Below are 13,476 nucleotides of genomic sequence, written 5' to 3'. Positions count from 1 at the left end.
CAAACGTGTGATTGTTGCTTCTAAAAATGTGGAGGGCGACAAAAACCGGAGGACCCGGAGAAAAATCCACGCGACCACCACGGGGAGAGAGAGAGAGAGGGGGGGACACGCAGACTATAAATATGCAACAGGCGTCGGGATCGAACCCACGACCTCCTGCATACCAGGCGAGGTAGTTAACATCTCCTTAGCTACCGTGATGATGGTGAGATAGAGAGACGCAAACTCCAAATATACAGCAGCAGGCGTCAGGGTCGGTATTGAACCCACGACCTCCTGCGTACCAGACGAGGTAGTTAACATCTCCTAGCCACCGTGATGATGGTGAGAGAGAGAGAGAGACACGCAAACTCCAAATATACAGCAGCAGGCATCGTCAGGGTCGGTATCGAACCCACGACCTCCTGCGTACCAGGCGAGGTAGTTAACATCTCCTAGCCACCGTGATGATGATGAGAGAGAGAGAGACGCAAACTCCAAATAAACAGCAGCAGGCGTCAGGGTAGGTATTGAACCCACGACCTCCTGCACACCAGGCGAGGTAGTTAACATCTCCAAGCCACCGTGATGATGATGATGATGGTGAGATAGAGACACGCAAACTCCAAATACACAGCAGGCATCGTCAGGGTCGGTATCGAACCCACGACCTCCTGCACACCAGGCGAGGTAGTTAACATCTCCTAGCCACCGCGGCGCCTCATCTAGACATGTTAACTGCACGCAAACCCGGATTCGAGCCCGTGCAGGATCTAAGCTCGAGTCATCTGCGCCACCCGGACTCCCTCGACTGTGAGTGCGTGAAGAGGCAGAGCTGAGGGTTCTTCACTCAGAGCTGGGGGGTGACGGGGGGGGTAGTGAGGGGAGGGGTGCGGGGGTTTGATGGGAGGGGTTAGGCTGCCTGTGTATTCTGATAATAGGGAGCGGTGGTGCAGCGGTTAGCGCCCTGCGTTACGAACCCGGCGACCCGAGTTCGATTCCCGCTCACGGCCACCAACACCGGTGGAGATTATCTGCAACGATCCGGGGCATCCCCTAGGTAGGCTCGGCCTCAAAACGAGTACCTGGTGCGATTGTGTAAACATCGCCATAGGTGCTATTCGCTAACAGCACTTGCCCCGAAGTTCATGTTAAGGCTATACGGGGGCTCTTAGTATTTGTGCATCCTGGTGCTTGTCGCCACTCAGTGGATGATGCGTGTGGCCATGTGGAGGTGCCACGTAGACGCATTTGGAGTGTCGCTTCACTCACCCTCGCCTCCCTGGCAAACGGCAGCTTCAGAGCCGCCAACAACGTGGGAAGACGCATTCGCCGTGGTCTAGATGAACACATGCGTTCAAACAGTTTGTTTTTAAGACTCGTTTTTCTAAAAAAAAAAGAGGTATTTTAAGGTGTTATTATCATAATTTTTTTGCAAAACGTATATGTCAATTTAAATACACCTCGTATTTAATGTTTCTTCCTGTCTCTGGCTTTTGGGCATGGGGCTAGAGAGACGAGTTTTCAAATCAAGGCTGTGCGTGCATTAACAAAGGCAAAGACAAAGATCCCCCGCATAGCCTCGGTAGACTTTTGGGGCAAGGGCTGTTCGCGAGCACCTTTTAAACATTAATAGAGACATCGCTACACATCCCCCCCCACCCCTTGTCGAGCTTTAACTGACTGTTGGTGCAAGTGCTGCGATCATTAACAGAGATAAAAACGCTCACACACACACAAGGGTGCGCAGTAGATCCCACCACCACCCCCCCTCTCTCCCATCTACCCACCGCGAACGGACGAGGCAACCAGCGGTGCGCTGGGACAAGAATGGGGTCTTTGAACGCCTTCCAGATCGCGCTGATGTGCGTGCTTCTCGCACACAAGACGGCTTTGGCGCAGGTGAGTTTCACTTGAAAAATTATAATACTCCGTATTCTTAGGTTTTTTCGGTAAAGTCACGTAGGTAAATTTTTTTTTAAATTAATAAAAGTAAAATTAAAATAAAATACAAAATAAAATAAAAATCACGACGTTTCGGAGGCAACACAAGCTTCCACCTGAAGACGGAAGCCACCTGAAGACGGAAGCTTGTGTTGGCTCCGAAACGTCGTGATTTTTATTTTATTTTTATTTTACTTTTATTAATTTTAATTTTTTTACGGAAGCTTGTGTTGCCTCCGAAACGCCGTGATTTTAATTTGATTTTTAATTTTATTTTTATTTTACTTTTATTAATTTTAAATTTTTTTTACGGAAGCTTGTGTTGCCTCTGAAACGTCGTGATTTTTATTTTATTGTTATTTTATTTTTATTTTACTTTTATTAATTTCAATTAATAAAAGCCGCAGGGCAGCGAGTCCGTATGGCAAATAACCCGGTGGCGGCGGTGGGTGTGAGGATATTGTAAAGTGTGATTAAAAAAACTATATTAGCACTTGCAGTTTAACAATATTATTCGTAATAAAGGTTTGTTGCTTTAGATCGCGTAAGCATAAATGTGTCGTAACCCTCCACCACCCGACACGCGCAGCCAATTAATTTTTGTTAACGTGGCAAATCCCTTACTAATTGGCTGTGTCGGGTGGTGGATGCTGACGACACAATATTTATACTTACGCGATCTAACCCAAAAGTTAATTATGAATTAAAGTGTTTAATTAAAATATATTTTATTACAACAGGCAGTCACGTGCAGAAAGCGTAGCTTCCACCACTGCGCAGCTATTGACGACGACGATGATGATTATTGATGATGATTATTGATGATGATTATTGATGATGATGATTAGGCCTGGACTGACCATAGGGGCAGCAGTCCGTAGGGAAAATGCTCCGATAGGGCGATGTGTGTGTGGGGATATTTTCAATGTGATCAGAGTAACGAGTATAACAAATCAAAATAAAATGTTTATTTAAATATTGTTAATACCTCTAATGTGTACGCTTCATTGCCTATTTACGCTCTCAGTTGGCATTAAAAGTCCCGCCACATTCGATGGCCTCAACATATTCTTCCTCACCGAATGCGCCCACGCAATGAGAACGCACGACAATTTGAGCCCGGCTGCGTTTACAAAATGCCTGCGCAGATTTTCTTCTATTTTAAATGTTACTTGTTTATATTTTTTAGTCCCAATCCTCTCGTCGCGCACGTGGCAAAAATAAACGCACGAGCAAGTTCGAGGCTTAAAATGACTGTTACACTTACTATAACATTTTATCTACATAATTACACCTTTCCATACTCACGTGTAATCTTATTTGTATTTCTGTATTTTAAGATTGTTTAATACGGCTAATTAACATTTCATATTTCGCATTTTATAAGGTCTACTTATTCATAATTTTAAAGATTTTAGACCTTTAGTATTACTTATACTTCGTGATGTACCACGTGCCATACCCCATGATGTACCACGTGCCATACCTCGTGATGTATCAACGTGTCATACCTCGTGATGTACCACGTGTCATACCTCGTGATGTACCACGTTCCATACCTCGTGATGTACCACGTGCCGTACCCCGTGATGTATCCCGTGCCATACCACGTGCTGTACCCCGTGCTGTACCCCGTGATGCACCACGTTCCATACCTCGTGATGTACCACGTGCCATACCTCGTGATGTACCACGTGTCATACCTCGTGATGTACCACGTGCCATACCCCATGATGTACCACGTGCCATACCTCGTGATGTATCAACGTGTCACACCTCGTGATGTACCACGTGCCATGCCTCGTGATGTATCAACGTGTCATACCTCGTGATGTACCACGTGTCATACCTCGTGATGTACCACGTGCCATACCCGTGATGTACCACGTGCCATACCTCGTGATGTACCACGTGCCGTACCCCGTGATGTACCACGTGCCATACCACGTAATGTATCTCGTGCCGTACCCCGTGATGCACCACGTTCCATACCTCGTGATGTATCAACGTTCCATACCCCGTGATGCACCACGTTCCATACCTCGTGATGTACCACGTGTCATACCTCGTGATGTACCACGTTCCATACCTCGTGATGTACCACGTGCCATACCCGTGATGTACCACGTGCCATACCTCGTGATGTACCACGTGTCATACCTCGTGATGTATCCCGTGCCGTACCTCGTGATGTACCACGTGCTGTACCCCGTGCCATACCCCGTGATGCACCACGTGCCATGCCCCGTGATGTATCCCGTGCCATACCCCGCGCCGTACCCACGCCACACCTCAGGGCGGCTTGCGCACCGTGACCGTGCGGGTCTTCCTGGACGTGTCCGTGGGCGGGGAGCCGGCGGGCCGCGTGGTGCTGGGCCTCTACGGCCACACCGTGCCCCGTACAGTCGAGAACTTCGTGGCGCTCGCCGATCCGACTCGTGGGCCCAAGAACGGCTACAAAGGCTCGCGGCTCCACCGCATCATCAAGGGCTTTGCCATCCAGGGTGAGACACGCATGCTCCTCCTCTTACTCCATCAGGATCATCGTCACCGTCATTATCGTCGTCATCATCGTCGTCGTCATCGTCGTCGTAATTTTCATCATCATCATCGATCGTCGTCATCGTCGTCGTCGTCGTCATCACAGTCGTTCTCATCGTCGTCATCATCACCATCTTAATCATCTTCATCATCAATGATGAATTGTCCACTACCATCACCGTCATCATCAATCATCATTATCGTTATCATCGTCATCATTATCATCAGCAACGATCAATCAACTGCTGGATGCATGTGGTAGTAGTGTTGTTTATTATGTAATGGACGTGGAATTTCTATCGCCCCGTACGTAGCCAACCGCGCGAATCGGAGGTGCGGAGGAAGAACAGCAAACTAAACACAACACGCGGCTCTAGATAAACGAGTTCGTCCACCTAGATGACTTTGAAGCGCATCGCTCCAGCGGCTTCCTAATATCGCAAGGGAAAAGCGTTCCAGACGGCCGCAGAAGCAGCAGCGGCATCTGAAAGCGCTTCGCGATGCGGTGACCGCCGTCTGTGTTCGACGGTGTTCGCTCGCTGCCGTAGAGAGAGAGGGGGGAGGGGACACAGACGGGCCAGGAGGAGGAACCACAGGTCGGTGGAGACAGCAGGTGACCAGTGAGCCTGTCCTGTGTACGCCCCCCCCTCCCCCCCGCGTCCCAAGCTCTGCGGTCCTCGACATATTAAATTGTTACCCGCCAATGGATGAGTATGCAAACATGTGGGAGGAGACCGGAGCACGCGTGCGAGGGGGAAACACTCTATCCCATGCCGACGGGACGTAACGAGTGCACATTTGGTCGCTGTGCCGCGTTCTCCTGGCAGAGCCAGGGGCACGGGTGCTTCGCAACGCCCACCCACGGGAAAGAGGGAGGTTCACGACAGCGTCTCCGTGTCTGCGACAGAGGTTGCAAACGGGTTTTGATTCCTTACCCGTACCCGGCCGCACCCGTACCCTAACCGTACCCGGCCGGGTACGGGTAGGGTACGTGTATAGGGTACCTGATTGCGACCTCTGGGATGAAGCCATGTTGCAGGCGCGGGTGGGTTGATTCTAGGAACTTGAATTGTGAGAAGAGACAAGACGTTGGGAAATGAGTGACAAACGGTTATTCAACAGTGACTCACGGCCTACCCGTACCCGGCCGCACCAGGGTCGCAAACGGGTTCCGTTTGGTACCCATACCCGGCAGCGGTCGGTACCCGTACCCGGGCGGGTACGGGTAGCCGGGTATCGGGTAGGGTACGGGTATCGGGTACCCGGTTGCGACCTCTGGTCTGTGATTCACCGACCCTCCCTGCTGCCTCCACAGTGGCTGGATCACAGGCAGCCACATGCAACAGCGTAGCTTACAACACTGCCCAGCTATTGATGATGACAATGATGGTGATTGATGATGATACTCTTAGTTCTTTCGGTAAAGTCACCATGTAGGTAAAAAATGAAATTAAAATTAATAAAAAATAAAAACAATAAAATCACGACGTTTCGGAGGCAACACAAGCTTCCATCTTCAGGTGAAACTGTCACAGCAAAAAATCTGTATCTTTTTTTTGCTGTGACAGTTTCACCTGAAGACGGACGCTTGTGTTGCCTCCGAAACGTCGTGATTTTATTGTTTTTATTTTTTATGAATTTTAATTTCATTTTTTACCTACATGGTGACTTTACCGAAAGAACTAAGAGTATGAATCCTTGCAGTCACGAAAGCTTCAAATCTAGAATTGATGATGATGATGATGATCAGGCCCGGACTTGACCACAAGGGCAGTAATAGGTAGGAGAAATGCCCTGGTGGGGCTAGTCCGTTCCGAGGGCTGTTGGGCCGGATCTGTTTGGCGAAATAGCAAACGTAATCAGAGTAAACATATATCCGTATGAAAATAAAAATATAAATACATAAAATGTTATTACATCTAATGTGTACGCGTCATTGTTTACGCTCTTAAGTCGGGCTTTAAGCCCCCATACATTTGTTTGAGTTTGTTTGGATGCAGCTACGAATGGGCCCCCGATGGGATCGCACGGCAGTTTGGGCCCAGCTGTGCGTTCCACAAAATTCCTTGAGGCCGATTTCTCGTCCCCAGTTCGTCACTGATGATGGCGACGATGACGACGACGGTACGGTGATGATGATGGTGTTGATGATGGTGGTGGTGGTGCCACCTTTTCGCCCCCCACTCCACTTGTCTCTCCCCGCCCTCCACCCCCCCACTCCGACGGGATGCCCAGGCGGTGACTTTGAAAAAGGCGACGGCTCGGCGGGTTTCAGCATCTACGGGAAACACTTCGACGACGAAAACTTCCGAGTGAAGCATTCGCCGTTCTGCATCGGCATGGCCAACAGCGGTACCTCCGCACCTTACCATAATAATAAAAAGTGGGCCATTCCTGCCCCTTCCCCTCTCCCCCCCCCTCAACCATTATATATACGGAGTGGTATCTCCTGTAATCTCTCATTTACTTGATACAGCTGTCGGGCTGTGACGGTTCCACCTGAAGACGGAAGCTTGTGTTGCCTCCGAAACGTCGTGATTTTTATTTTTATTTTATTTTACTTTTATAAATTTTAATGTTTTACCTACGTGACTTTACCGAAAAAACCTAAGAATATGAATCCTTGCAGTCACGAAAGCTTCAAATCTAGAACCTAGCCCACGGGTTGACGACGCTCACCCCCCCAGCCCCCCACGAATAAGCAAATGCACGCGCACGAACGAGAGGAGAGCGAGAGAGAGAGAGCGAGCGAGAGAGCGAGCGAGAGATGGGGGTTTACATAAAGCAAAGTTTAAAAATGTAAAAAAAAAATTACGAAATGATGAACGAAGCAAAGTGCCGAATACACCGAGCATCTTCTTGTTTCCACTGATCGTAAAAAAAATGACAAAAAAAGTCAAATTCTGTAGTAACCCACATAGCGTATACCCCCCCCCCCTTCCTACCCCCACCCTCGCCATCTGCAGGAGAGAACAGCAATGGCAGCCAGTTCTACATCACGACGGCACCCACCGCGTGGCTCAACTACCGTCACGTGGTGTTCGGCCGCGTGCTCACGGGCAGACACGTGGTGCGCGTCATCGAGGCAGTTCCCACGGGTGAGCTTGGGGCGGGGGGTGGGGGAGGGGGAAGTGGGGCGATTAGAAAGGGACCCATAGATTCACACAGAGACCCATAGACTCACACACAGAACCATAGACTCACACAGAGACCCATAGACTCACGCAGAGAACAATAGACTCACACAGAGATCCATAGACTCACACACAGAACCATAGATTCACACAGAGAACAATAGATTCACACAGAGACCCATAGACTCACACAAAGACCCATAGACTCACACACAGAACCATAGACTCACACAGAGACCCATAGACTCAAATAGAGAACCATAGACTCACACAAAGACCCATAGACTCACACACAGAACCATAGACTCACACAGAGACCCATAGACTCAAATAGAGAACCATAGACTCACACAGAGACCCATAGACTCACACACAGAACTATAGACTCACACAGAGACCCATAGACTCACACACATAACCATAGACTCACACAGAGATCCATAGACTCACACAAAGACCCATAGACTCAAATAGAGAACCATAGACTCACACAAAGACCCATAGACTCACACAGCGACCCATAGACTCACACAAAAACCCATAGACTCACATAGAGACTCATAGACTCACACAGAGACCCATAGACTCACACAAAATTCATAAGACTCGCACATAGAACCATAGATTCACACACAGAACCATAGATTCACACAGAGACCCATAGACTCAAACAGAGATTATTATTAATATTAGTGCATGACACATGAATCGTGGTTTTAAATGAATTTTGGACTTAAAGAAAAAAAAGATCACAGCTATATTCTTTGAACATTCATCAATTATGTTTCGTTATCACAATTCATTTAGGGTTCTTCTTTGCCGAGTTTTGTCAATGTCATCTGAAAAGGAAGAAGAATAAAACAAATAGATAATCATAACGATAATAGATACAATATTAACTTCAAGCGTACACTTCTTCATGCCAGTGTTAAAGTAAATCATACAACCCTATGCCTCCTGACTTTTGTGCCACCCTCTATAATAATGTAGTGGCTTCCAATTAGGTGCACACACACACAGCTTGGAGGCAACACCTATTTATTAAACGGTAAGTAACATAACACTGTACATGAGGTGGTGACCACCTTCCTCAACTCACTAACACTCTGGAAACACGACACAGACTGGACCAGGCAGGCAACGGGCTGTCTGGTCCAGGCCGACGACCCCTGGACTTGAGGACCGATGATGATGTCTTCACTTCGGAGTTCAACAGCCCCGCTCTGCATTCCACACCCTGCTTATATCCCCTTCCCAGGCCACGCCTCCCTTCCCAGGCCACGCCTCCCTTCCCCCACCTCTGGGAAGGTCTGGGTCCCTTCCACCACGTGACCCCCCAGGTCACCCCCTTGGGGCCCCCAGCCCTCGTACGGGCCGACACAGTAGTGACGTCCTATGTCACTACAATAATAACAACAACCCTATGTGTCCTGACATTTGGGCCACCCTCTCTACGTGTCCCCATGTTATCGTTGAGTACAGAGACGTCCGCAAACTCCCGTGTAGTGGACGGTGGGTGCACGTGTGCTGGGTGGACCCAAAAGGTGGTGTGGGTGATTGGGGAGGGGTCAATGATTCTAAATCGTTGTGCTGCCCCGCAGATGAGAACGACGTTCCCGTCAAGGAGGTGCTCATCGTCAACTGCGGGATCGAGGAATCGACTGCTGAAGATCCGGAAACGGATGGAGCTCAAGACCTTTGATCCCTAGCAGCGGTTCGCCCTGGTTGCCCGGCTAGATTTGCCACTTGTTTTCGGGGGAGAAGAGCGGGGTGATGACCGTCTCATAATCTGTAGAACACGGTAATAAGTCCAGAGGTGGGACAAAGTCATTGTTATGCAAGTCCAAGTCGAGTCTGAAGTCATCAAATTCATGACTCGAGTCTGACTCGAGTCCAAGTCACATGACTCGAGTCCACACCTCAGAGGTGGGACAAAGTCATTGTTATGCAAGTCCAAGTCGAGTCTGAAGTCATCAAATTCATGACTCGAGTCTGACTCGAGTCCAAGTCACATGACTCGAGTCCACACCTCTGGTAATAACACCCGCAATATTAACCAGGGCGGACGCTGAGCTCGAACCAAAAAACACGCTACCGCTAATGGCTATGGAGGGCAAGGGGGAAGTGGGTTAGGGGGGGGGGGGTTGAAATGTTAACAAGGTACGGCGCGCGTGCGTGCGCGTGCGTGCGATGGCATCTTCACACGGCCATCGGCGCGTTTAAACAATCATCTTGGAGCGTGGAGTGAGTCAATTTGTATTTGAGTGGGAAGGGCTTGAGGACTGGAGTTGTTTGGGAAACGCTGCGTTATATTGTCGAGGACAAGGCTGGTTCCTCTCTCTCTCTCTCCCTCTCTCTCGTCGACAAAGACAAAGATGCCCCGTGTAGCCTGCAACAGACTGTCGGGGCAAGTGCTGTTAGCGAGTAGTAGCGCATATGATGGGCGGCACGGCACACGAGTGAGTGGGTGGCCAGCACCACGCCCGGCCGCCTTTGTCTCCCCAGTAGCGATGTTTACTACACACCACCGCACCAGGTATTAATCTGAGGATGCTGCTAATCCTGCATAATGCACGGGCATAATGACTTAAAACCCCCCGCCAAACCTCCTACGCATTTCACAAGTAGTACAAATCGCATATCTGCATTTCCCATAAATATGCTAAACTCCTCTTGATATGCAAATTATTTTGTCAAGGCGCTCTTCCCCCCTCCATCCCAGCTTAAATAGTCGCTCCAAGCCTGGGGTGTGTCATTCAGACTCCGTCTTCTCGACAGACCTGTTCTCCACCTGAGGACGGCTGCTTGCGTTGTGGCCCATACGTGGTGAGAATTATTTTATTATGTTTTATTATTATTATTTTATTTTTTCCATTCTACGTGGCTTTACCGAAAGATCCAAGAAGATTAATCTGAGGATCGTCCATCGGCGGTCATATTATTACAATACAGTCGAGTATTAATGATCATTCATCCTCTGTCCCCGTGTTTTGAAAAACCACGCTCAGATCCTGCTGTTAATTGCAATATCGTCTGGATTTAAGAGGAAGAAGAATTAAAAAAACAGCTGCAATGTGTGAAATGCTAATGCCACGAAGGCGAACGCTAAGGAATGTGTTGCAGCGTGCCTGAGCGATGCTAATGGCTTTGCCGGCCCTTGGCTCTGAACAAAAGAAAAATCGGAGAATAAATAACGGGACCAAAACATGCGAGCGGGTCGTTCATTTGCCCGAGGCGTAAATAACGCGCTTCAAATATTTCCCTATTCATCCGGATTATGGAACGCTCCGCAAAATCGGAAGTCGCGACCCAAAAATGTGTGGCCCGATGTACAATAAAGGAATATACGCCAATCGGGGCATTGGTGAGTCACAAAGACAAAGACACTTCCCGTGTCGCCTGTGTCAGACTGCTGGGGCAAGTGCTGTTTGCGAGCACCTATGAAGGCCGGCACGGTACACGAGGGGGTGGGTGGCCAGCTACCACGCCCGGCCGCCTTTGTCTCCCCAGTGGCGACGATCTTTACACACTACACCAGGTACTCATTTGAGGCTGAGTCGAACTAGGGGAGGCCCACGACCGGTTCAGATAATCGTCACTGGTGTTGGCCGTGAGCGGGAATCGAACTCGGGTCGCCGGGTTCGTAGCGCAGCGTAGCGCTAACCACTACACTTTGTGGATCACACGCAGAGATGTTGTGACACTCCTTTACCGTCAACGAGGAGGTCGGTGCCATACCCCTGGCTGGCCAGGAGAAGGCGGTACAGCAAGTGGGACTAATCTGCTTACATCTGTCGGTATGTGTGTGTGTGTGTTCAACTTCTTTTGCACCGTACGTAGCCAACCATGCTCATGGGAGGTGCGCGAAAATCGGGGATAGAGTGTTGCACCCTCGCGCAAGGCGTGGGTTTTCTCCGGGTGCTCCGGTTTCTTCCTCCGCACGTGAATAATAATACATTTCGATTTAAAGCTTTCGTGACTGCAGGGATTCATCTTCTTGGTTCTTTCGGTAAAGTCACGTAGAAGGGAAATAATAAAATAATAAAAATTAAACATAATAAAATAATTCTCACGACGTTTCGACCACAACGCAAGCAGCCGTCCTCAGGTGAAGAACAGACGCTGTCTTTCCGACAGACCTGGTCTTCACCTGAGGACGGCTGCTTACGTTGTGGCCGAAACGTCGTGAGAATTATTTTATAATGTTTTATTTTTTATTATTTTATTATTTCCCTTCTACGTGACTTTACCGAAAGAACCAAGAAGAAGAATAATACAGTTATAGAAACTCATTACCATTTATCGGCTGAAACATCTTTAAAACAAAAAACTAGAAAAAAACTAGTTTTACGACGTAATGTGGCTTTCTTGGATTAAAACAATATTGATATTAAAGTTATACGAATCTGGGAAGGCACGCACAAACACAAACAGGCACATCTACCACTGGATTATACAGCGGGCACCCACAAATACCAAGGGGAGTGACAAAGCTGCATCCTAAACCCTGCCGATTAAAAAGTGCAGAGAAAAAAAGTTGAGATGCGTTTCGATCCAAATCGCTCTCCACAAACACGCACAACACGGCCATCAGAGAGATGAGCTCAACCCGAATAAAATTCACAATTCAATAGCCAATCCGCACAATTCAATAGGCAGTCTGTACAATTCAAAAGCCAGTCCGTACAATTCAATAGGCAGTGCGGACAATTCAATAGCCAATCCGTATAATTCAAATGCCAGTCCGCACAATTCAAATGCTAGTCCGTACAATTCAATAGCCAGTGCGTACTATATGTAATAATATGTCCACATGTTTTATATATATATAAATACCGGTGTATATTTATTTAATTATTCACCAGACCCTGCATGTGTTTTGTATTGTGAGTGAAAAACACTGTTGGGAAAGAGCAGTCATTCCTTTGCTAAGTACTTAAATAGCAGCCAGAGGAACGTGCAGCATGTGCCAGAAGAAATATATATACAGTCTTCTTGGTTCTTTCGGTAAAATCACGTAGAAGGGAAATAATAAAATAATAAAAATAAAACATAATAACATAAATAATAATTATTTATTTTCTACGTGACTTTACCGAAAGAACCAAGAAGATGAATCCCTGCAGTCACGAAAGCTTTAAATCGAAATTTATTTCGTTATGTTTTATTTTCATTATTTTATTTCCCTTCTACGTGACTTTACCGAAAGAACCAAGAAGATGAATCCCTGCAGTCACGAAAGCTTTAAATATAAATTTATTTTATTATGATTTATTTTTATTATTGTATTATTTCCCTTCTACGTGACTTTACCGAAAGAACCAAGAAGATGAATCCCTGCAGTCACGAAAGCTTTAAATCGAAATATATCTACAGTGTTTCTACCTCTTCCCGTGTGTGTGTATATCATTATGCTACGGCCACTTCTAGAATAGCACATGTGGCACGCCACGGTGACGATATGTTTACTCCCTCGCCTGGTATGCAGGAAGTCCGTGGGTTTGATCTCGACCCTGACGCCTGCTGCTGTATATTTGGAGTTTGCGTGTCTCTCTCTCTCTCTCATCATCATCACGGTGGCTAGGAGATGTCAACTACCTCGCCTGGTACGCAGGAGGTCGTGGGTTCGATCTCGACCCTGACGCCTGCTGCTGTATATTTGGAGTTTGTGTGTCTCTCTCTCTCCCCGTGGAGAGATTGTTAACTACCTCGCCTGGTACGCAGGAGGTCATGGGTTCGATCTCGACTCTGACGCCTGCTGCTGTATATTTGGAGTTTGTGTGTTTCTCTGCCTCTCTCTCATCATCATCACGGTGGCTTGCAGATGTTTACTCCCTCGCCTGGTATGCAGGAAGTCCGTGGGTTTGATCTCGACCCT

At 47.9% G+C, this 13,476-nt stretch overlaps 1 protein-coding gene across 1 annotated transcript; it reads left to right on the top strand.

Moving 5' to 3' along the window:
- The first annotated feature begins 1,234 nt into the window (after positions 1 to 1,234).
- Positions 1,235 to 11,537, top strand: LOC133357998 (peptidyl-prolyl cis-trans isomerase 6-like). The gene is made up of 5 exons (XM_061576258.1): positions 1,235 to 1,881; positions 4,220 to 4,427; positions 6,700 to 6,816; positions 7,431 to 7,562; positions 9,200 to 11,537. The coding sequence occupies exons 1-5, from the start codon at positions 1,810 to 1,812 to the stop codon at positions 9,298 to 9,300; spliced, it is 630 nt and encodes a 209-aa protein (XP_061432242.1). The 5' UTR covers positions 1,235 to 1,809; the 3' UTR covers positions 9,301 to 11,537.
- The last annotated feature ends 1,939 nt before the right edge of the window (positions 11,538 to 13,476 follow it).

The sequence above is a fragment of the Lethenteron reissneri genome, chromosome 60 (genome assembly GCF_015708825.2).
Source record: "Lethenteron reissneri isolate LAM-NWPU_2019-01 chromosome 60, ASM1570882v1, whole genome shotgun sequence".
Classification (NCBI taxonomy): Eukaryota; Metazoa; Chordata; class Hyperoartia; order Petromyzontiformes; family Petromyzontidae; genus Lethenteron; species Lethenteron reissneri.
The sequence above is the reverse complement of the archived record's forward strand: the minus strand, read 5'-3'. Positions and strand labels throughout refer to the sequence as shown.